Source organism: Chanos chanos, chromosome 16, assembly GCF_902362185.1.
Source record: "Chanos chanos chromosome 16, fChaCha1.1, whole genome shotgun sequence".
NCBI classification, from domain to species: domain Eukaryota; kingdom Metazoa; phylum Chordata; class Actinopteri; order Gonorynchiformes; family Chanidae; genus Chanos; species Chanos chanos.
The window spans coordinates 13,510,294-13,531,613 of NC_044510.1; the positions used below are offsets into that span (position 1 = coordinate 13,510,294).

Here is a 21,320-nt window from a genome sequence, read left to right on the forward strand (position 1 = left end):
ACAAGGGCCGTAAAGAGAGCAAATGAAGCAAATCAGGGTGGGGGGCAAGGGGTCGTATGCATCAGAGGTCTCAGAACGCTGATCTGGGGTCAGTTTTTGCCTTTTGCATAACTGCAGTTATGCGGCGCCGAGGGGGGGGGGGGGGGGGGGCGGGAGGGGAGCTGATCTCAGATCAGCACACTTAAAACTCTGAGACAGTTGACACCTATGGGCTCAGTTTTTGTTTTTTTGTTTGTTTGTTTGTTTGTTTTTTTTTTGCTTTCATAGGCGATGCGGACAAGTGCACCTGGAGGCGAGGACGCCAACGCTCTACGGCAGAGCCCTACGCCCACAACGGAACAGAAGCAGTCGTCGCCGATTCACGTCTGAACAGCGTCAGACGTATTTACTTAAGCACAGTAGTAACACTGGCCTCTAGATTGGCCAGATGGGCTGGGAGGTAGAATGGTCTTACCAGGAGAGATACTGGTTCACCCTTTATACCAGTTACCTATTTGTTTTCTCAAAAGGAAAAACACGTTTACACACGTAGGCTACCACACCGAGCGGCTGAATGGGCAAAAAAAAAAAAAAAAAGCATTTTGGAAAATGTCATGGCTAGCCTATTCAGATGAAAAAAACCCCCAAAAAATCCCCAAAAATAAACAACCGAAAAAACGTGGCAACGTAAACCTTTACGTAAACAAATACAAGCTCTCTGTGTCGCACAAATTAAGTAGAACAATAAAAGGCAAATAGCAAACTGAAGCATGTTACTTAATAAAAAACAAAAACAACAACAACAACAACAACAAAAAACCACCATGCCCTGATTGTACAGTGTTACTATTAAAAGGTGAAATGAAAAGTTGATATGATTTTTAGGCTATAATGCCCAGCCCTACTTTATGTGTAGTATTGGATTTACATGAGCAGTCTGAACTTTCACTGTTTCACTGAGGTACACATGAACCATGTCTGAAAATGCAAATCAATGGTAAAACAAACAGACAAACAAAAAAACAGACAAACAAACAAACAAAACGACAACCTTCATTACATCAATGTGCTCTTATTTTTGCTTTCATACAAAAAAAAAAAAAATTCAAATAAAATAATAAAACCAGTAGACTGACTTGACCTCCTGAAAGCTCCCACTAGAAACAGATCTCTCATAGATGGTGGGGTACTGGATAATTATACAAGTGATTATGAACCATATGAAAGCACTCAGAGAAAACTTAACTAAAATCAACAGTACATACATTCATACAAACAGTACTTCAGCGCGCGCACACACACACACACACACACACACACACACACATTCAGAGACGCACACTAAATATTTACAAAACATCACATCAGTGCATTGCGCAAAAGAGGAAAAAAAATATTCATTAATAAAAAAACAAGAACAACAACAACAAAAAAACAAAAACGAAAACAACAACAACATTAGAAGAGATCCCGCTGTGAGGGAGATGATGAGCTCTTCTCCTTCACAGGGATCAAACCTGGCTCAGGTACACCTCATCAAGAGTCCAATTTCACTCCAGTTCTGCTCTGGCATGTGGTGTCTTTGCTCTATACACGTTTATATTTATATATATATATATATAATATTTATATATTTATAAAATCCATTATTGCTAAATAAACAAAATTAGTATATATTTATATATATATTTTTTACACTGTACAGTACGGTAGAGATTGGAATGTTCTGAGTTTATCTGAGAGGAGCACTGGTATGAGCTGATTGGACAATAAAAGGCGGGTTTTTTACACTGACTGACACGAAGCCTTTTCACCTACGGTCAAAGGTCAACACCTCTTCCGACCTCTTCCCAAAAATCCTTTTTTTTTTTTGTTTTTTTGTTTATTTCTTGTTTTTTTATGTTTGTTTTTTTTTTTTGGACACAGAAGCAGCTTCAGTCAGACGGATACCAATGTCACTGACGGTGAGAATTCAGTTGGAATCAGGTAAAGAGAGTCCACTGGGTCTCTTTATAGTAATGGGATCCTGTTCAGTCGTCCAGAAACAACCACGTCCAAACATGTTGATTTGACGGTCATGATGACACGGTAAGAAACAAGGTAAAACAACAGCAGAGAGAGAGAGTGAGTGAGAGAGAGAGAGAGAGAGAGAGAGAGAGAGAGACAGAGCAAGAGATAATATTCCAACTCAAACAGTAACACAGTAATAGATTTCGCAATTGCGATGTATAAAAATGCTAGTCACATGAGTACCTTATAACGATGAAGGCACGTTCCATGGAGATGGAGGACAAGATTACGACTGGTTTGGTCTTAAATGCATGAAGAGGTTCGAGTTTAAAGGACTTTCCCCAAGTCATTGGGTTTATCAACCTCAAAAAAACAAAAGGTCATTTCCTGACAACACACCAGGCAATCAAAAAAAAAAACAAAAAAACAAAAAACAAAAAAAAACCCAAACACACACACGCGCGCACACAGACACACACACACACACACAAAAACAAACATTAAACAAAAAAAAACAGTAACTAACTTTTTGGCAAACTTATTACAACGATTCGGAACATTCTTGTCACATTGACCTCTTTGACAGAAATAAGGAGAAGCAGCAATTAAAAACTATTTTGACCCTCCCCCTCCCCCCCCCCCCCCCCACCAAGGCCCCAACATCTGACAGATTCGTCATCCAAATGCATTAATATAACATCAAGAAAAGAAAAAAAAAGTCTTGTTATTAGCATGTTTTACCACCCTCATGTTTTCACTTCCATCCCATGACTGTAACAAATGCTATATCTCCCAGGTCAGAGACTGCCAATCATATGCACAGTCGATACAATGTTACGCCTTAACGTTACGCATCATGGATGGAACATGTAACTACATTACGCCTTATGGAAACATTGTATGGGCTACATAGAATCGTAACCATGGTAATTTTTTTTTTTCAGTTATTTTGAGAGATTATGGGCAGGAAGACACACACGGGACTTTACAGATGAGTGTCACATATATACATTGAGTTCCAACTGTCAGCAATTGCTGACAAATACATATTAACTTAAAAAAATAAGGAAAGAGAGAGAGAGAGAGAAAAAAAAAATCAGGCCAATTTGGTTTACTAGGTGTCTCTACGCTAACTGTATAATACATCTTTGAGACTTCTGGTGAAGAATTGGTTTTAAATTACACACGTCTTAAACGTAGGAACATATCTCTCTCTCCTCTTTTTTTTTAATTTTCCTTATACAGCTTTCTTCTCGCTGATCTTTCGACGTGCCTTCCTCAAGCTTTCTTAAATATGCAGATGACATCGCTTGATTGTCTAGACTTACGATACTACCAAAAAAAACAAAAAAAAATAAAAAGTAAAAATCAGAATTATAAAAATATTTGCGAACGTATCTATTCACTTCCTCCCCGTGTTGAGCACATACTGTACGCGCGTGACCGCAAAAAAAACAAACAAACAAACAAAAAAACCCCACGAAAAACGGGAGGGAAAAAAAAGAACACGTTAAAAGCTTGCGATGCAGTCAAGTGACATGTGGAAAAAAAAAAAGGGGGGGGCGGGGCTTTGAGACGCAGTACAGTGCTAGCCTACCTGATGTCACCACGCTTTCTACAGACTGAAGGACGGTAACTGTTACTTTTACTCTATTTTTTTTTTCTTTTTTCTTTTTTTTTTTTTTTTGACGTTTAAATAACGTAGAATGCATGGCTATTTAGTGAAAATATACATTCCGATATTATATAGAGCTATCTCAAAAATACAAATGTGCAAAAACTTGTAAACAAATGGAAATCCTCGGTGGTGGGCGGGATTAAGCCCTGTGAGGGGGACACGCCTTCACAGTCGCGTGGGCTCTTCATCACTGTCACTACAATTTCCACAGCATTCCTGAGGAAGAGGAGGAAGAAGGAGAGATAGAGAGAGGCAGACATACAGACAGAGAGAGAGCGAGAGAAAGAGAGAGAGAGTGAGAGAGAGAGAGAGAGAGAAAAAGAGAGAGAGAGAGAGAGAGAGAGTTGAGGGAGAGTGATTCACTTTACTGGGCTCAGTTTGCTGACAGTATTGGAGCACCGAAAAACATCATGAGGTCACCAGAACAGAAATGTCATTCCACTTCCACTTCCTAACTTTTGGATCACTTGCTGCTTTATGGACCTCAATGGGTTACACCACGATGACTCAACAATGTTAACCCCAACAACTTATAACAACTGTGAAATATGAGGCATTTGACCAGTTTTAGAAGTAAAAGACAAAACTCATGGTCATGTGCAGCTCTGACTCTGACAAGAACATCAGACTTACAAGATGAAGGAAACACACAGCAAAGGTCTGTCAACAGGGCTGACACTCAGTGAGTTACACCATCTGACTGGTACGAAAGTTTGAAACACTATCAACTACTGAAGTCCTCAGAACAGTCCACGGGATAAATATTCTCTTATTTAAGTTATTAATTATTATCTTGTTTGCTAACTCTCCAATACTCTGCCTGTTGTTGACCTCCGGAGAAGTATGCTCAGTGAAGGAAGGAGGTCAAAAAGATAACGAGCAGTAAAAGTAATGTGGTGAGTAAACCTGACAATCATGCCATCCATATACGGTGAGAACAGGGCGAGGGCAAAAACAGGAAAAGAGAAGTTTCACACAACCATTAACCATAACACTATAAACAGTGTGATTACATGTGTGTTTCAGAGCAGGGTCAACTTGTCAGCTTTGTTATCACACACAAAACAAAGTATCTGGGTCAAAATAGCAGTCACCTTTTTAGTGTGTGTGGTGTGTGTGTGTGTGACACATGAATCCCACATGTAGTTACTGACCAAAGTAAACGTCTGATTTATGTAGCAGTGAATTTACTGAGAACTGAGAACTGTGATTTGGGGAACCATTTTAAAAAAAGAAAAAAAAGGGGGGCAAAAATGTGATGGTGAAGAAACTCACCTGTCTCCCAAAAAGCCTCTGGAGCAATCCCTGTTTAGGAGGGGGTGACGGCTGGCCCCGCCAGTCCAGGTCCGGAGGTACCGTCCCGTCCAAATGTAGCACGTTGAGCTCCTTGAAGCACTCGGATTCAATCATCTGACGGACAAAAACACGCTGCTTAGTCTGGCCGTAACCGTGACAACCTGAACTCTGTGATTACAAAGATTCTATTTCATCAGTTCAAAAAATAAATAAATAAACACTTTTAAGATTTTGAGATAAATCCCTGTCTTCAGAACCTTAAAAGAACACTTATACCATTCGTCTAAAAATAAAATAACACGACATAACTCATTCTCACTGATCATGAGCATGTCTCATTATCACTTTAGTGTTCTTGGAATTGAAAAAAAAGCTGTTCTGTTACTAAAAGCTGGAACAAAGTAACATGATTTTTTGAGAGAAATAGGAGAGAGATTATATCAGGTTTTCAATAGTTTAACAGTTTCCTTCTATACTTATAAAATATCCTTTTATCGTCATTACATTGGCCTGTGCGAAGGGGTGGGGTGGGGGTGGGGGTGGGGGTTGGATTCTAGCAATTTTCTGCTGAGGAAGTAAACGCCTACATTGAACTTCATAAAGTCCACAAATAGCTGATGTAAAAAAAAAATCACCCTTTTTGGGATTCAAAGACTTTTAGAACTGAACTATTTTTGAAAGTGGTTACAGTTTCCGACTTGTGCGAGTGAAATGAAAGGAAGGTAAGCTCAAATGGAGTGAAGGTGGTGGAGTGAAGGTGGTGGAGTGAAGGTGATGGGGTGAAGGTAGTGGAGTGAAGTGAAGGTGGTGGGGTGAAAGTGATGGAGTGAAGGTGGTGTGAAGGTGAAGGTGGCGGGGTGAAAGTGGTGGATTGAGAGTGGTGTGGTGAAGGTGGTGTGGTGAAGGTGGTAGAGTGAAGGTGGTAGAGTGAAGGTGGCGGAGTGAAGGTGGAGTGAAGGTGAATGCGATGGGGTAAAGGTTGAGTGAAGGTGGTACTGGTTGGAGTTGGTTGTAGAAACTGGGCTCACCTCATTCTGCCACGGTATGGGGACACTGCCCGTGGACACTTTGCTGTAGAAAGACTCGTCTTTGGGCTCCAGCTCCACTCCCTTCACGGTGGAGAACTGCTCAATGTCCAGAACGTCCTTACAGTAGATAGCCTGGGGCTAGAGGGACCAGAGAAGGCAGAGGACAGAGATGGTTAACGAACACACACTACTGCTGTAGAGAGGCAATCAACTGCTCTTGTTCTCTCCTGCATTATGTCTCGTTCTTATACAACTGAATGACAATGAAAAAAAACAAAAAAAAACCAAACGAAATCCAACCGTTGAAAGGTTTTGTTTTTTTTTCCCCTCAAAGCGTGAGAACTAAGTTAAATGGAATATGAATGAATGATTGTAGATTTGAGTGTGTTGTATTCTGTGACTCAGATCAGCCCTATTTTTTACATATTTATACACACAGACAAGAGAGAGAGATAGAAAAGAGAGAGCGAGAGAGAGAGAGATGAGTCATATACTCAAACACACGGTAATTCAGATGGATAAATATAAAGACACTGATTGCTACGTGACTCACGTCAGGTATGAAGGGGGCCTCCAGCATCCCCGCCTCCAGCCGTTTGAAGTTGATGGAGCGGAAGATGGGGTGGGCCTTCACCTCTGACGCTCCGCCCCCCTGACAGCCCAGCCTCTCACTGGGGTCTTTGGCCAACAGCTACAAGGAAAGGAGCAGGTAAAAAAAAGAAGTCTTTAACATTTTAATCCAACCTTAAAACCGCCGTTAGCAAAGAAAACAAAAACGCAGAACCTTTTGATAAGCGTAACCCTGCGCTCACACCGGCAGCGACAACAAGCGACAAAGGGACAGGAAGTCATTCATTCCCAATGGTCGCTGGGCGACACGGTGCGCCTGGTCGCCTGGCGACAATAGCGCCGCGACTTGGCGACAAAAGAAAGTTGAGCAACGTTCAACTTTATGCAAATGAGCAGCGACAGAGTCGAGTGACGGCCAATCAGACGGCAGACGTGTTCCTCTTATATTGTTTCACTGTGAAACGTTTTCTTAAACTTTAGTGCCAAAATGTTAGCATTTTGGTTCCCAACCTTGTCTCCACACTTGGATAGCGGCGATTGCGAATGCTACTTTGCGGTCCATGGTGAAACGGCCTGTTAGAAGCAAGATCACACTATTTACTGGAAAATAAATGACCTCCAAAACATATTTTTGTGGGCGGGAATGCGCCTGATTCGTTCACGCGTATATTGGGCGATACGTTGATACGCCTGCCTTTCACAAAATACAAACGTGCAATTCAACGATGAATATAGCAAAGACGACATAAATACAGCAGATAAATAAATATAACATGTAACATATTTATAATATTTATAAGTGTATACTTTTTTCTTTAAGAAAACTGATGCATCTCCCGTCAGTACATTTTTGTAGCCCACTTCCTCAAAACTACGTTAGCAACACCCACAAGCTGGCCGCTAGCGACAACGACACAGCGATACAGTGACTTGGTGACAAAAAGTCATCGCCGGCGTGAGCGCAGGGTAAGGGAGACTCAAAAGTCCTTTTGCTCAATGCTCGGTTGCGTTAGGTGAAGTGTTAGGTGAAGTTCCGAGCGAACAACATTCGCTGAACTGCCTGAACACGCATTCACTGCCGCGCTAGCGCACATCATTGTTACCTTGTTGTAGGTGGTTCTGCCCCAAACGCTTTAGTTCTTAACTACTCTGACGAGAACCTTTTTGACCCTGGAACTGCTTGCAGAACTAACAGCAAGAGAGAGGGCAAGGTCGCGCGTTAGCACGCTTCCATTTCACATTTCATTCATTCAAGGGCATATACTAAAGCAGGTCAATTACATCACTTTTCAATGGCTCCAGGTCTACAGCAGCTCTAAGTTACATATTCATCTTTACGTAATAACATCAGCATAACTCATCCTTTTCAGTTTTTCTGATCTGAAAATGATTTTTGTTTCCACTGTAGAAAGTTTCAGTGTTACTAAAGGCCGGCATCACTCTTGTCCTGCTCGACACACAGGCATGTTCTCCTCAGACAACTTTCAGCCACACAGTCAGTAAACGTTTGCGTTTTAGTGTTCAGCAACTGTGTTCAGGTTTCTGGTTCCTGCCACACTGACCATCTTGCAGAGGGACTTGGCGTCGTCGGAGAACTTGCTGGAATACTCCTCCTCCACCTCCCGGACGAGCCTCTCCACCTCCTCCCGTTTGATTTTCTTCTTCCTCTGCTGGAACGGCGACTGGCCCTCGATCATCTCGTAGAGCAGACAGCCCAATGCCCACCAGTCAGGACTGAACGTGTAACGCTCGTTCTTCACCACCTCCGGTGCTGAACGCGGGACACAAACACGCATGCACACACACACACAAACACACACACACACACACACGCAGGTGCATACGTATACACACACACATGTGCATACACACATAAACACACAGACACATCATAGTCATTATTGAGGGAGGGGGGTTGTCTCACATCCATACATGAACCTGTATCAGTCCTACAGAAATCCTGTGAAGGTAAAATGTGACTAGAGTGGGATTTGTCACGTGTGTCTTTGACTAGAACCGGATGTGATTAAAGCCATACATCTAAAGTCAGTCCTTACAGCTAAAATAAGGCCCGGACCAGCTTTGACAGCAATCCATTACAATATTAATAACTGCTCATAGAGAAGCCCGCCGCGGTCATCTCTCCTCCAAACAGAGGGGAAAACCCCAGCGAGACACCAGCAAAGTCTACTGGAACTTTCAGAACAGTCTCCCATGGGTGGATTGACTCTCTGTCTTATCATATTAACAATGTGAAGGTGCACATCCGAGGGAAAGAACTCACCCATGTAACCGACGGTCCCAACGCGACCTTTGATGGTCTGACCCTCAGGCACGTGCACGGCCAAGCCCAGGTCCGATATGCGGATGTGACCTGGTGGACGAGGACAGTAATGACAGGAGGGACGTTTACAGTACCGTCGCGTAACGTTTTTCGATTATCGATTTCCTGGTTAGCGCGTTTGAGCGAAAGAAAAAACACTTGAGCGGTATCCAAGCGGTTATTTAGGTCACAGCTCGCGGTACAAAGTGTTACATGTGAGAAGCTACTGAGTAACAAAAAGCGTGGTTGACACGCTGAATCATCACTGCCAAGCTCGTAAAATTCTGTGGGGATTAATGAGATTAATTGTTTGTCTTACAGTAAACATTATACAAGGTCCAGTTTACATATAAACCCAAGGACACAGGCAAAACAAAGGCTCGATACATTCTATTAACTCAGATGATTGTAAGGGAATTCCAGTCATGTCTTCATTAAAAAAAAACAGTGTGTTAAATAAAGTTGAGAATAATCACAGCATTTCAAGTTCTCAGGAAGACTGTGGTCTCTGATTTTTTTTTATCTCTCTCTCTCTCTCTCTCTCTCTCTCTCTCTCTCTCTCCGGAGGGATCGTTCGGGTGTGTGTTTTTCAGACTTTAGCTCTTTTGGGGAAGGTCATTTGGGTTTGAGTTTTCTAAGCAGCTGAGCCGAGCTCGTTTTAGTGCTGAGTTTGTGTCACAAGATGACGGGGAGAACCCAAAAATTCGGCCACAAAGGACTTAGTGACTCTCACCCCCTTGTCTCTGAATACCTAATCAACTATAAAACATCTCTGAAGTCCTGGGACTAAACACACTGAGTCGTATGACTGCTTTGGGGGGGGGGGGGGGGGGGGGGGGGTGGAGCAGAGTATGTGTTGAAGTGCTATCTCAAACAGTTCTTTGACAATGCAATGGACTCAACACTCCCCCTGCTGGACGCAGGGAGCATAGCAGCCTTTGCTCATTCACAGCGCATCACATCGTCATTCCTCTGGAGCAGCTCACTCACCGTGGTCATCTAGCAGAATATTCTCTGGCTTCAGGTCCCTGGTGAAGAAAGGGAATGAAAAAAAAAACGAGAAGATGAATTGATCTTCACCAACAGCAAAAGGGTCTTGCGTGGACACCGTCAGCTAAATCTACAGTTTACGATGGATTACATGAGTTTTACTTATTTATCTTTTTTTTTTTTTTTTTTTTTTACCTGTAGACGATTCTCTCTCTGTGGAGGTCCTCAAGTCCGCAGCAGATCTCTGCGGCGTAGAAGACCGCTCTGTTCTCCTCGAATCCCGCCTCGCCCATGTGGTAGATGTGAAACTTCAGATCTCCCCCGTTCATTAACGTGAGGACCAAGCAGAGCGCGTCTTTAGTCTCATACGCGTAAGCCAAACTCACCTAAACGGGATGAAAGGGGGGGGGGGGAGAGACCCCAAAACAAAAACAAACAAATAAACAAACAGAGAAAGCGAGAGCCGTGAGAACGCGTGAGACATTTCGTATGCTGAGAAGCGCTCGCTGGCCAAATCCTCACAAGGGCGAGGGATTTCCAAAGAAAACAACCAAAAATAGCAAATGCGTGAGGTCACCCTGCATTATAACAAACAAAAAAAATAACAACAAAAACACCCCCCCCTACACACACACACGCACACGCAGAAATTCAAAACCCATGTGAACATTTAATTACTGGGAGTATTATTCATAAAGGAGTCCAGATTTAGCCTTCCCTCAAAGTTTTGAGATCATGTTCTTGGCTTTTTTTTTTTCTTTTTTAACTTAAGTCCCACATTCATCTTTCATATGGAAAAAAAAAAACCAAACACCCACCCCAAAGAATTTTTATGCTGTTCCCACAGCAGAACATAACCAAGCATAACCATGTAAACTTAAGACTCTAAGCTATGAGTAAAAGACAGGAGGATTAGGTGAGCTGTTGGAAAAAGTGCTGCTATTTTGGGAACAAGTTGGTAAAAATTTCTAAATTTGGTGGCAAGAGGAGTTACCCCAGCTATGACTTAACCTCGTTTAAGAGTAGCCTTAAGTATCCAAAAGAGGATCCGGTTTGAAGACAACAGACATTGAGATGTATCATCTGACCAGTTAATCCATTCAATTATTTCTTAACAAGACCCTTTTGTTCGTCCGACCGAAAACGTTTCGACCGCAACGGTTCTTTCCCCCTTACGCTTAGAGCTATTCATAACTCCTTGACCCCACACAAGCCATCACAGGAAAAGAGAAAAACAGACAAACAAACAAAAAAAAAACACGATTCGCCGCTAAAAAGGGGAGTAACCGACGCGCGCGTGGGGGAATTTCAAAAGACACAGAGTCTTATGTACTTACTACAAACCGACTGTTCACTTTCTCCAAGATCTGTTTCTCATTCAGGGCCATGGCCTCTCCTTTCCTCTTCTTAATCCTCTTCTTCTCCAGCTTTTTACAGGCGTACATCTTTCCTGTCGCCCGCACCTGGCACGCGCACACCTAACGGCAGGTGACCGGGGGGTTTGGGGATGGGGGGTGGGGGGTAAAGAGGGAAAGAGAGGCTCTTTATTAGATAACTTCTTGTTATACAAATATCCTTTCAAGCGGATGAAAGACCTTGCTATGCTGTTTAATGTGGGATGAGACGGAGATAGTAGGAGAGTTCTATCAAAGGAAAACCGGTTTCGGCTGGCTAAAGAAGTGGACAAAGGAACAGTTCAGGATATTTTAGGAGTCGGGGGGGGGGGGGGGGGTAGGTATGACATAAGTACAGTTCCACTGATGTTCTGACTGATTACGACTGTGCTTTTCGGAGGAAAGATTTATCTTGTTTGTTCTTCAGAGGCCTCAAACGGACAGGCCGTGTATGATGAGGAACAGAGTCACGAAAAGGATCCGCGAGCGTGACATTCGTAGTTACCATGGTTACAGTAACGCTTTTCAGGGAGTAGCTACTCCTGAAGTTTGGTAATCAAACTGGCAGGTTAGCAAATTCACCTGATACTTCATAATAAGATTTTATAGTTTTCAACCAGCCAATGGTACAGATTACAGACATTTTAACTGCTGCTACCGCCTTAGTAGCTAGGATGTTTAGCTAACCCTGGCTAATCAGGCTTAATTGCTTAATTCCTAATCATGCTTAATTACACATGGTTTACAAAGGCCTGATAAGGAAAAAATTGTGAGTGCTGGTTGGGGGGAGGATGTGAGTGTGTGTGTGTGTGTGTGTGTGTGTGTGTGTGTGTGTGTGTGTGTTTGTGTGTGGGTCCGTGGGTTGGGGGGGTGAGGGTGAGGGGTTAAAATTTAGCACCTAAAAGGAGCGATTCTGATTGGTACAGAAGGGCTGTGTGAACTCACCTCCCCAAATCCACCTTTACCCAGCACCCTGTACTGCCGAAACGTGTTCTTCGTCACAGGTTGCCTGGAAAGGAGAGAGAGAGAGAGAGAGAGAGAGAGAGAGAGAGAGAGAGAGAGAGAGAAACAAAACCAAGAACGCTTTCAGACCAACTGTGTGACATCCACTGAATCAAATGATTCACCTCTAAACTGCGTTATGATGAACCCCCCCCCCCCCCCAGCGTAACAACAAGAACATTTTGAAACTTAAGTTTCTTTGTTTGTTTTTTTAACGGTGCGTTTATATAAAATTCGTTTTGGAGTCAGGTCAAAAATACATCCATTCCAAAGTAAAGCGAAGACCCACACTGCAGCACTCAGAGGGGTCCAAAAAGGGGGTAAATGATACGCCTGCGTATGTCATGTTTTAATATTTTGCATATTTTCGGGGTGGGACGTGCCAAATCTCGCTTTTGACGGACGGGCTGAACATTCTTGCGCTCGTATATAAATAAACATTGAGGGAGAGAGTTTCACATCTGGTTTACATAAGTTTGGTTTCATAAATAAACCCTAAAGACCAAAGGAATAGTTGAAATTTTTTTTAAAAAATATACCATAACATGCTTGAGGAGTCGAGGAAGAACAGAGTCTTATTTCATATTTTATGACACCTCATACGCGGTTATTCACAGCGAATGTCAAATATGTTATTACTGCAAATACAAAGGCTGAAATGAATCTGACACACACACATCTTATCATGGTCAAGTACTGTTTTAGTTACTCTGTGTGTGTGTGTGTGCGCGAACCTATGCATGTGTGAGTTTATGTACATATGTATATGAGTTGGTATGTGTACTATGTGTGTGTGTGTACCTGTGTGTGTGTATGTGATTGTGAGTGTGTGTGCGTGCGTGCGTATGTGTGTGTGTGTTGGTGTGTGTTTGTATGCATGTGTGTGTACCTGTGTGTGAGAGTCTGTGTGTATGTGTATTTGTAATTTTGAGTGTGTGTGTGTGTGTGTGTGTGTGTGTACCTGTGTGTGTGAGAGTGTGTGTGGGTATGTGATTGTGAGTGTGTGTGCGTGCGTGCGTATGTGTGTGTGTTGGTGTGTGTTTGTATGTTTGTGTGTGTACCTGTGTGTGAGTGTCTGTGTGTATGTGTATATGTAATTTTGAGTGTGTGTGTGTGTGTACCTGTGTGTGAGAGTCTGTGTATGTGTATATGTAATTTTGAGTGTGTGTGTGTACCTGTGTGTGAGAGTGTGTGTGTGTGTGTGTGTGTGTCACTGGCGTTGTGAGTGTGTGGGGGTCAGTACCTCTCCAGCCATTTCCACTGTAAGAAGCGGTTGAAGAACATACTGTCGAGGTAGTCGGCGAAGGGAGCCACACTCAGATAGTCATGGATCAGCCTGAATCAAACAAACAAACAAACAAACAAACATTTACACTCTCCATGCTTTCCTCTGATTGTCTGTCACGACTAGACAATTCAACACACAGCAGGTTATAAAAAAAAAAAAAAAGAAGAAGAAGAAAAAGAAAAAAAAAACAAAACAAAAAAAACCCTCCGCCTTCGTTTACCAGCTGTGTGTCTGCTGACCCGCCATCTGGATCTGTTTGTCGGGGAATGTGTACTGAAAGAGGTGTGGGATTCAGATCTGATACTGACTGACACACGTTTGAACAGAAAACACCACGCTGAGAAAGGCTTCTCTCTGAAGCCCACTCATGAAAAGACTCTTTAAGAGTCACGGTTACCGAGACTCGTAGAGTCACTGTTCACGGATTTTGACTGACGGCAAGTCTGGAGCCTCAGATGACTTTTGTTCTAGGCTTGTTTTTGTTGTTGTTGTTGTTCTTATTTGTGGGTACATTTAAAAGGCAACAGTAAACAGTACGCAGTAAAATTTCATCAGGGTTGAGTCATGAGTCTAATATGCCAGTTTAAATCACAGTGCTGTAAAAATGTCGTTTGTCTGTTTGTTGCCGTTTGCTCAGTGAAGGAAAGAAAAAAAAGTTGAAGTATAGTTTTTATGAAGCATCTTTTCGCGCTTCTCAACGCTGTCTACAAAATAAAAACATAAAACACAAAAATATATATGTGAATTGCTTGTTTTGCCCCCGAAACTCTTTTTTTGGCGAAAGTCGAGTTCTCTGGGTTCTGGCGAGGTTGGCCGAGGGGGGGGGGGGCGGGAACTCACTTGGTGCACTCCATGAAAAGTTCTTTACACGCCTCCTGCTGCAGGCGTCCAGCGCATTTGGACACCATCTCCTCAGAAACCTCAGGTACATAATTCTCTGACTGGAACACACACACACACACACACACACACACACACAAACAAACAACCACACAGACAATTGAAAAAGATTAAAGAAATGAGTTTTGAGAATTTTTGGGGGATGACGTCAGTTTAGCACACTCGATCTTACATTTCAGCTTCTCCAATTCTCTTCTGAAGAGAGGGTAAACGAGCAAAACATTAAGAGTCACCTCTACTGGGAAAGATCTCTGCGACCATAAGTGTTTTACCATGACAAGAATTTGACAGTACCAGCATCAAATTCATAGGACCTAAAGGAGGTCTGTTTTCACATTCTGAACTGCTGACTGCGGTACTGAGTGACTGAATGTGGGCTGTTGTTTTAAAGAAGAGAACCAATTCTCAGCACTGCAGAGAGACGGACTTGGCTCAAAGCGTGGTCAATAACTTTAAGTAGGTGAAACAGGATGTGTACAGTTTGAGTCTAAAATTCAGATTTCAGGATTGTGTGAATTTCATCCCTGCGCAACATCACTGCGGATGTGGTTTTACCTTTGGGTTGAAGTATTTTTCCAGAAGTTCCTGTCCACACTCTCGTCTCCTCTCGTCTGGAGTCACTTCGTATTCAGCCTGTAGCATTCACGCACAAAACAGCGATTCAGTTCCGTTCAGTTTTGTTCCATTCATGTCACTGCACTTCAATTAGATTTAATTCAATGGAACTCAATTGAATTATATCATAAGTGATGCAGAACAGAGCCTCCTAACCAATTCGTCTTCATCAAAGCAAAGCTCTGTTATACTTATGATTTACGGATTACAATTATTGAGTCACGTGACGTGACAATTCAACACGCTGCAAATACGCTCAAAGGTTAGCACCCTCGTCGGCACACAGTTTTCGTTAGGCTTTACAAAGATGGTTCAGTGGACAGAAGACCCACACAGGTCTTCCGTGAGGGGTGCGGTGACGAAGGAACAGCTCGGGTAAAAAAACGCTTTTCGTGTGTCACTGAACGGTCAAAGACTAACGAGCACCCTCGACAATAACAATTTCTTTCCTCTCATCCTTCATAAAAGAGAAAAAGAAAGATCTTAGGGGTGGAGCTTCTGCTCATAAGAGTGAAATGTGGTCGCTGGAACTTTCTGCTGCTAAGGTGATCTCCCTGTTGATAAGGCGAGTGCAGTGTGAAGTGTATTATCTGGGGATCTTGCCTTGAGAGCTATAACACGTCATGCTTCTCGAGTTTCGCCCTTCGTGCCATACGTAGGATTTCGTCACGGGTGTCAGAATGTTACCATTACGCCTGTGTTCAACCACACTCACACACACACACACACACACACACACACACACCTCCTAACCACTCTCACATGTCCACAGTTGAATATCTACATGTATGCAATCCATTTACTCCTTACTGTCAATCATGTTTTCCTCTCAGAATAAAGAGATTCTTCTCTCCTGTCTGTTGACTGGAGAGTGGATTTTTAGGCAGCTGTACACACATATATATACGCCATGCGCCCTGAACAGGATGACTGTTTTGATGAAATCATTTCCATGGAAGAGCTATTCATCTCAGCTGGTTCATTGTCTACGGGACTGGTGGTGACGTGGGGGGGTGGGTGGGTGGGTAGGGGGAGTGCAGATGCCAGCTCCCAACAAATGGGAGTTGGGTAGCCCCTCTTAGTTTCATAAAAACAACATGTTGTTTATTGTGAAACAGAGCACCAATAAGCATCACACAGTGTGTGAGTGCACCAGATGCCAGCTATTGTGTATGTGTGTATTGTGAGAGGGAGAGAAAGAGAGAGAGAAAGAGTCAGCATGTGTTTTGCACGTGCATGTGTGAGTTTGTGTCTTAACTCTGTGTATGTGTGTGTGTGTGTGTGTGTGTGTGTGTGTGTGTGTGAGAAAGAATACATATAGAGGACAGGTTGTGTGTGTGTGTGTGTATGTCTGCTGTCTGCTTTGCTGTAGTTTGTGTGTGGTTAAGTGCCATGCACAGAGAGGGTAAGTTGGGGTATATGTTGTTAAGCCATTCAGAGAGAGTGTAGCCAAACTCGCTAGTGGGTAAAGCCCTCTTGGTCCCCCCCCCCCCCTCCCCCCAACCTCCTTCCTCCTCGGACAGGGCAGGAAGACTCCCACAGCTGTGACCTCAACATTCCACCACCCAAAGAGAAAGAGAGAGAGAGAGAGAGAGAGCAAGAGTGAGAGAGAGAGAGCAAGAGAGAGAGAGAGAGAGAGAGAGAGCAAGAGAGAGAGAGAGAGAGAGAGAGAGAGAGAGAGAGAGAGAGAGAGAGAGAGAGCGAGCGCTCTCGTACCTTTGCCTCTGAAGTCATATTAAAAGTCTGAATTCAGGAAAGCAAAGGGTTTAAACTAACTGAAATTTACACCTCTTGTCTCTAGCCACCAGACACCCCTGTAGCACGTGTCTTATATAAATCTGTCAGCAGAATCACACTTTGAGTCATTTTATAGGCTTACGAGACTGAGCATGTAATCATTACATTAATCCCATTATGACCTCCACAGGACCACCAGGACGTTTTAACTGCCGTTGATTTTCTCGTCTCTGAGAGCGTACGCTGACATACTACGACTCCGCGCGCTAACAGCAAATAACCACACTGAGTCTGTCTGCTAATGACGTTTTTAAAAACAAAACAAAACAAACCCCCCCCCCCCCCTTAAAACGTATTTCATACATACACTCCTCTCTCACCCCCACCCGCTACTCCACCCCACCTGCTGCTCCACCCCGGCCGCTCCACCCCAAGTTCTGTTATTATACAGCCGTCGTGCATGCATTTTGGAAGAGCAGAGCACTCTCTGTGCAAAGCTACAGACGCTGGGGGGGGGTTGATTTTCACTAAGCGCGGCCCATTCCTTCAGTTTCAATTCTGCCATTTGTTGCTGTTGTTGTTGTTGTTGTTGTTGTTGTTTTACGGCATTTACTTAATCATTTTAGAGAAAAATCATGAATAGCTTGTGAGGATGTTCGTGAATGTTCTGTCGTTTTACCACGGCGTCCAGAAACTCCACGCAGCATTTGAGTTCGGGCCTGGTGTCGCAGAACTGCCGGAAAAGCATCCGTCCAATTGGCTGCTTCTCGCAAAGGCTGTTGTAGTCTTTCTCTGTGACAAGAGGACAATGAGAGAAAACACAGTTAAAACTGAGAGCAGGATAACAGAGAGACAGAGAAACAGAGAGAGAGAGAGAGAATGATTGATTTCTGTGGTTTTTCATCGATTTTCATCTAATTTTTACTCATTTGCTCTCTCTCTCTCTCTCTGCTACACAAACTTCTGGGCAGACCTCTAACCGACCGATTGTAAAAAGCGCGCAGCTGACGCCAACGACATCATAGAAAAAAAAAACGACCGACCCCACAACGCTGATGACCACAATCCCTCACCACGAGCAAACGGCCTACGCCCTTCCATTAATGCGGTCGGCACTGCCGGCCGCCGCTTCCGCTACATCGACCAGACTCTAAATAAACGAATGAATAAATAAAATAAAATAAGGTAAAAGGACGCGACCATTCGCTGCTGATAGCCGTGCGCTAGCCCGGGACGAGGAGCCGGTTTGCATACAGGCGCTCGTGTAGAACCTGCGCGGGGTTCGCGGGTCTGCGGAGGAGCGGAGGTCACGAGCGGGAGGTTGTGGCTGACGGGAGAGCCGCGGAAACGCACGGAAAGTTCTGTGAAAACGACGCGACATTCCTTACTGAATGACAGAGACCCAGAATGGGACAGGCAGAACGTCACAATCGTGTTTTTTTTTTTTTATCGTCTTTTACAAATAGCCTTCAGAACTCATGTAAACTTCAAGGTGGTTTGCGCAAACCTGTACACTTGTTATCTGCTGTGTTGTTTTGTATGTGTGATTTGACTTTTTTTTTCATAGCATAAGAAAACCACGGGGCCTACTATTGTTTTGACTCATTTGTATAAAAATCAAAGCCGTCGCACTGAGCGTAGCGACGTTCGCAGCAACGCTCTTTCTGTAACGACAACCGGGAATATACGTTATTATCCGCGGCTCTTTCTCTGCGGCACGTTATTCCACTTTATAAACGAAAACGAAAATATTGTTTTGTTCGCTGTGATGATTCGATCTGAACCCGTAGACCTTGTGTTTCCTCTTCTCTCCCCTTCTCTCTCTTTTTTGTTCGAGACCCCGGGGGGCGGGGGGTCTTGGACCGCGTGGCGTTATAGGAAACCCCACGACTCCAGCCAGATCTGTCCCTCCGATGACCATGCGATAGGAGTAATCGCATTAGAGACGACACAGATTCATTCATGCCGCGGACAGAGACGGCTTTGACGCCGCCGAGAGTGGGGAGGAGAGGAGAGGAAAGGAGAGGAGAGGAGAGGAGAGGAGAGGAGAGGAGAGGGGAGGAGAGGAGAGAGGAGAGGAGAGGAGAGACTTCGGAATAGGGAGGCGTCACCGTGTTAGACATGCACGTCAGGGGACGAGAGAGAGAGGGGGAGAGAGAGAGGGAGGGAGAGAGACAGAGAGCGAGAGAGAGAGACTCATTAAAATTTTTGGGCCTCAAATGAATTTGAAAAAATCTACTGCATTAACGTTGTTTTACGCTTGTGCTTGGGCATCAAAAGATCTTTTATACATACATACATACACACATATACATACATAAACACACACACATACATGCATACATATAGATATATACATATATTTGGGGCACAGGAGTTGTTCGTAGGCTCTATTTACCCTCAGAGCAGAAGCTCATTGGCGAGAAAAAAGAGAGCAAAGTTTTAGCGACAAAAATGTTCAAAATGGTTAGGGAAGAAAAATGTTTGTGTGTGTGTGTGTGTGCGAGACCTTTTGAGCTCCTAACCACCGGACATGGACATTGTGTTCTCCCTGATTTTGTTCCCTCGTTCCCAGATTGATACAGTGCAGTCCTGGCTCTCTTGGGTCCAACCACGGTTCTTTTTTCTTTGGCTAGACCTCGACAGTTAGGCCGCTCTGCCTTCCATTTCATCAGTGAGGGTACAAACCTTGCATCAAAAACCTTTAAACCTTTAAAGGGGGGGCGCACTTGTGGAGGGGCCTCCTCATTTTTATCCAAAATCACAATCAAACACATGCCCTGGCTTTCAGTGAAAACCTGTGAAGAAAATTCTGGTGAATATCTTCTGTGGGAATCGCTCTAGCTTGCGCAAGCAGAACCGTTATCATGGAGACGCCTGTCGATACCAAAGAAGCAAACGCCTTAAATGTGTGGTTACAGAGGCTAATTCCACTGAAAATAAAATGCTAAAAGCCAGGCCTGGGATGACGAAAAAAAAAAAACCCCAACAAAAAACCTATAAAAACAGGGCGTGAGAAAATTAATTTACGACTTAGATGTGATGCGCGCAATCACAATGACCAGCACTGTCCGACGGCGGTACGCCCCGCGTTCCGCCTCGGGACTCAGTAAAACGGCTGTAAAACGCAAACTATATGTCAGCATGAAATTAATTATGGGAACATCCTTCGCCTTGAGGAAGGTCTTGATGTAATTGCCTCTGACAGACGAAACGAGGAAAACTGTGCTCTCCCTTACCTGGGACAATAATGCTACGACTGTGTAAAACTCATATGATGGTTTCCAATGGAAAGGCAAGAAATAGCCCCACAAAGGCGAGCTTTATCAAAGTAAGTGTTGAGATGAAAATGAAACGTTAAAAGGGGCGGAGATAACCCGAGGGGCGGAGATAACCTGAGGGAGATGAGCTTTATAATAAGACTTGGTCTCCAGGCAACATTTTATGTGCGATGATTCCATTTTCCCCTTGTATTAGCGGTTTCGCATCCCACGTTTTTTTTTCTCACACTCTCTCTGGCCTTTGTTCACTGGGACTAATCAATGTCCATTTCTGCATTTTTTTTTTGGACAGCCTAACACACGTTTTATCGTTTACCGATTCCCCGTCATAAATGTCGTTTTTGTTTACGCAGTCATTGCTTCCACAATTTAACGCCAGTGAAACGAACCGTCGGACCTGAACTCGAGAGTCACTAGTTTTAGACAGCGAAAATGGTGACCACTGTTTAATCAAGCACGTGTTGACACTAAAACATAGTTCGCCAGAAAAGAAAAGAAAGAAAGAAAGAAAGAGGATCATAAGAGTTTGCAAAACTCCTTCTGCGTTGCCATAGCAGTGCGCTAGGCGGGTGAAGTTTTCACTTCCCAGTTGCGTTAAAAAAAAAAAAAGTTGATTGGCCTCTCTTGTGCAACAAACCGTGTGTGTCTGTGTCTGTGTGCGCGCGCGTGTGAAGTTACAACAGGAAAAGAATCATCTTGTATTACAAATCGAGTCTAACAAACTCGGACACCGCTACTTGCATTCCTGTAACCGTTTTGACCCGGGGCAGCTACGGTGACCATGGAGAAAGGTCACAAACGACCCGAACCAACAGATGCTACAAATGAATCGGGGCCCCTCGTTCTCCTTAAACCACAGAAAATCATTGTTTGCGCAGTGCAGCCATTGAGGCGGTCTCAAGTAAAACGATACACATCTAAACTTTATCTTCCTATAACTGTGACCTTAACATTAACCTTGGCCCCACTTTAGTAGAAATCATATGATTCAATTCCAATTTGGTACCCCCCCCCCACCATCCCCCTCGATTCTGTTTTCCTAGTGATGGAATTGGAGGGGGGGGGGGGGGGGACTTCAGATGTAGTTACACTGAAAAATTATTTCAACTTTTTTCTTTTTAAGACTCTCACTGAGAAATTTATCAAAATAGCACATCTCATCTCTCTCTCTCTGCAGGGCTATGTGAATGTAGTTATCGTTCATGACCATAGCGAGAGAAAAGTAAATC

At 43.6% G+C, this 21,320-nt stretch overlaps 1 protein-coding gene across 1 annotated transcript in view; it reads right to left on the reverse strand.

Annotated features, from left to right (window-relative positions):
- Nucleotides 1–3,832: 3,832 nt before the first annotated feature.
- The window catches only part of grk6 (G protein-coupled receptor kinase 6), a 24,474-nt gene continuing 6,986 nt past the window's right edge, over nt 3,833–21,320 (reverse strand). The window contains exons 3-16 of the mRNA XM_030793213.1: nt 17,490–17,602; nt 15,014–15,091; nt 14,399–14,499; nt 13,514–13,606; nt 12,214–12,277; nt 11,212–11,352; nt 10,070–10,260; nt 9,875–9,912; nt 8,846–8,935; nt 8,124–8,332; nt 6,545–6,682; nt 5,992–6,129; nt 4,943–5,077; nt 3,833–3,883 (exon numbers count right to left, since the gene is read on the reverse strand). Of these exons, the coding sequence (XP_030649073.1) occupies nt 3,833–3,883; nt 4,943–5,077; nt 5,992–6,129; nt 6,545–6,682; nt 8,124–8,332; nt 8,846–8,935; nt 9,875–9,912; nt 10,070–10,260; nt 11,212–11,352; nt 12,214–12,277; nt 13,514–13,606; nt 14,399–14,499; nt 15,014–15,091; nt 17,490–17,602 (1,580 nt within the window). The remainder of the gene's footprint in view (nt 3,884–4,942; nt 5,078–5,991; nt 6,130–6,544; nt 6,683–8,123; nt 8,333–8,845; nt 8,936–9,874; nt 9,913–10,069; nt 10,261–11,211; nt 11,353–12,213; nt 12,278–13,513; nt 13,607–14,398; nt 14,500–15,013; nt 15,092–17,489; nt 17,603–21,320) is intronic.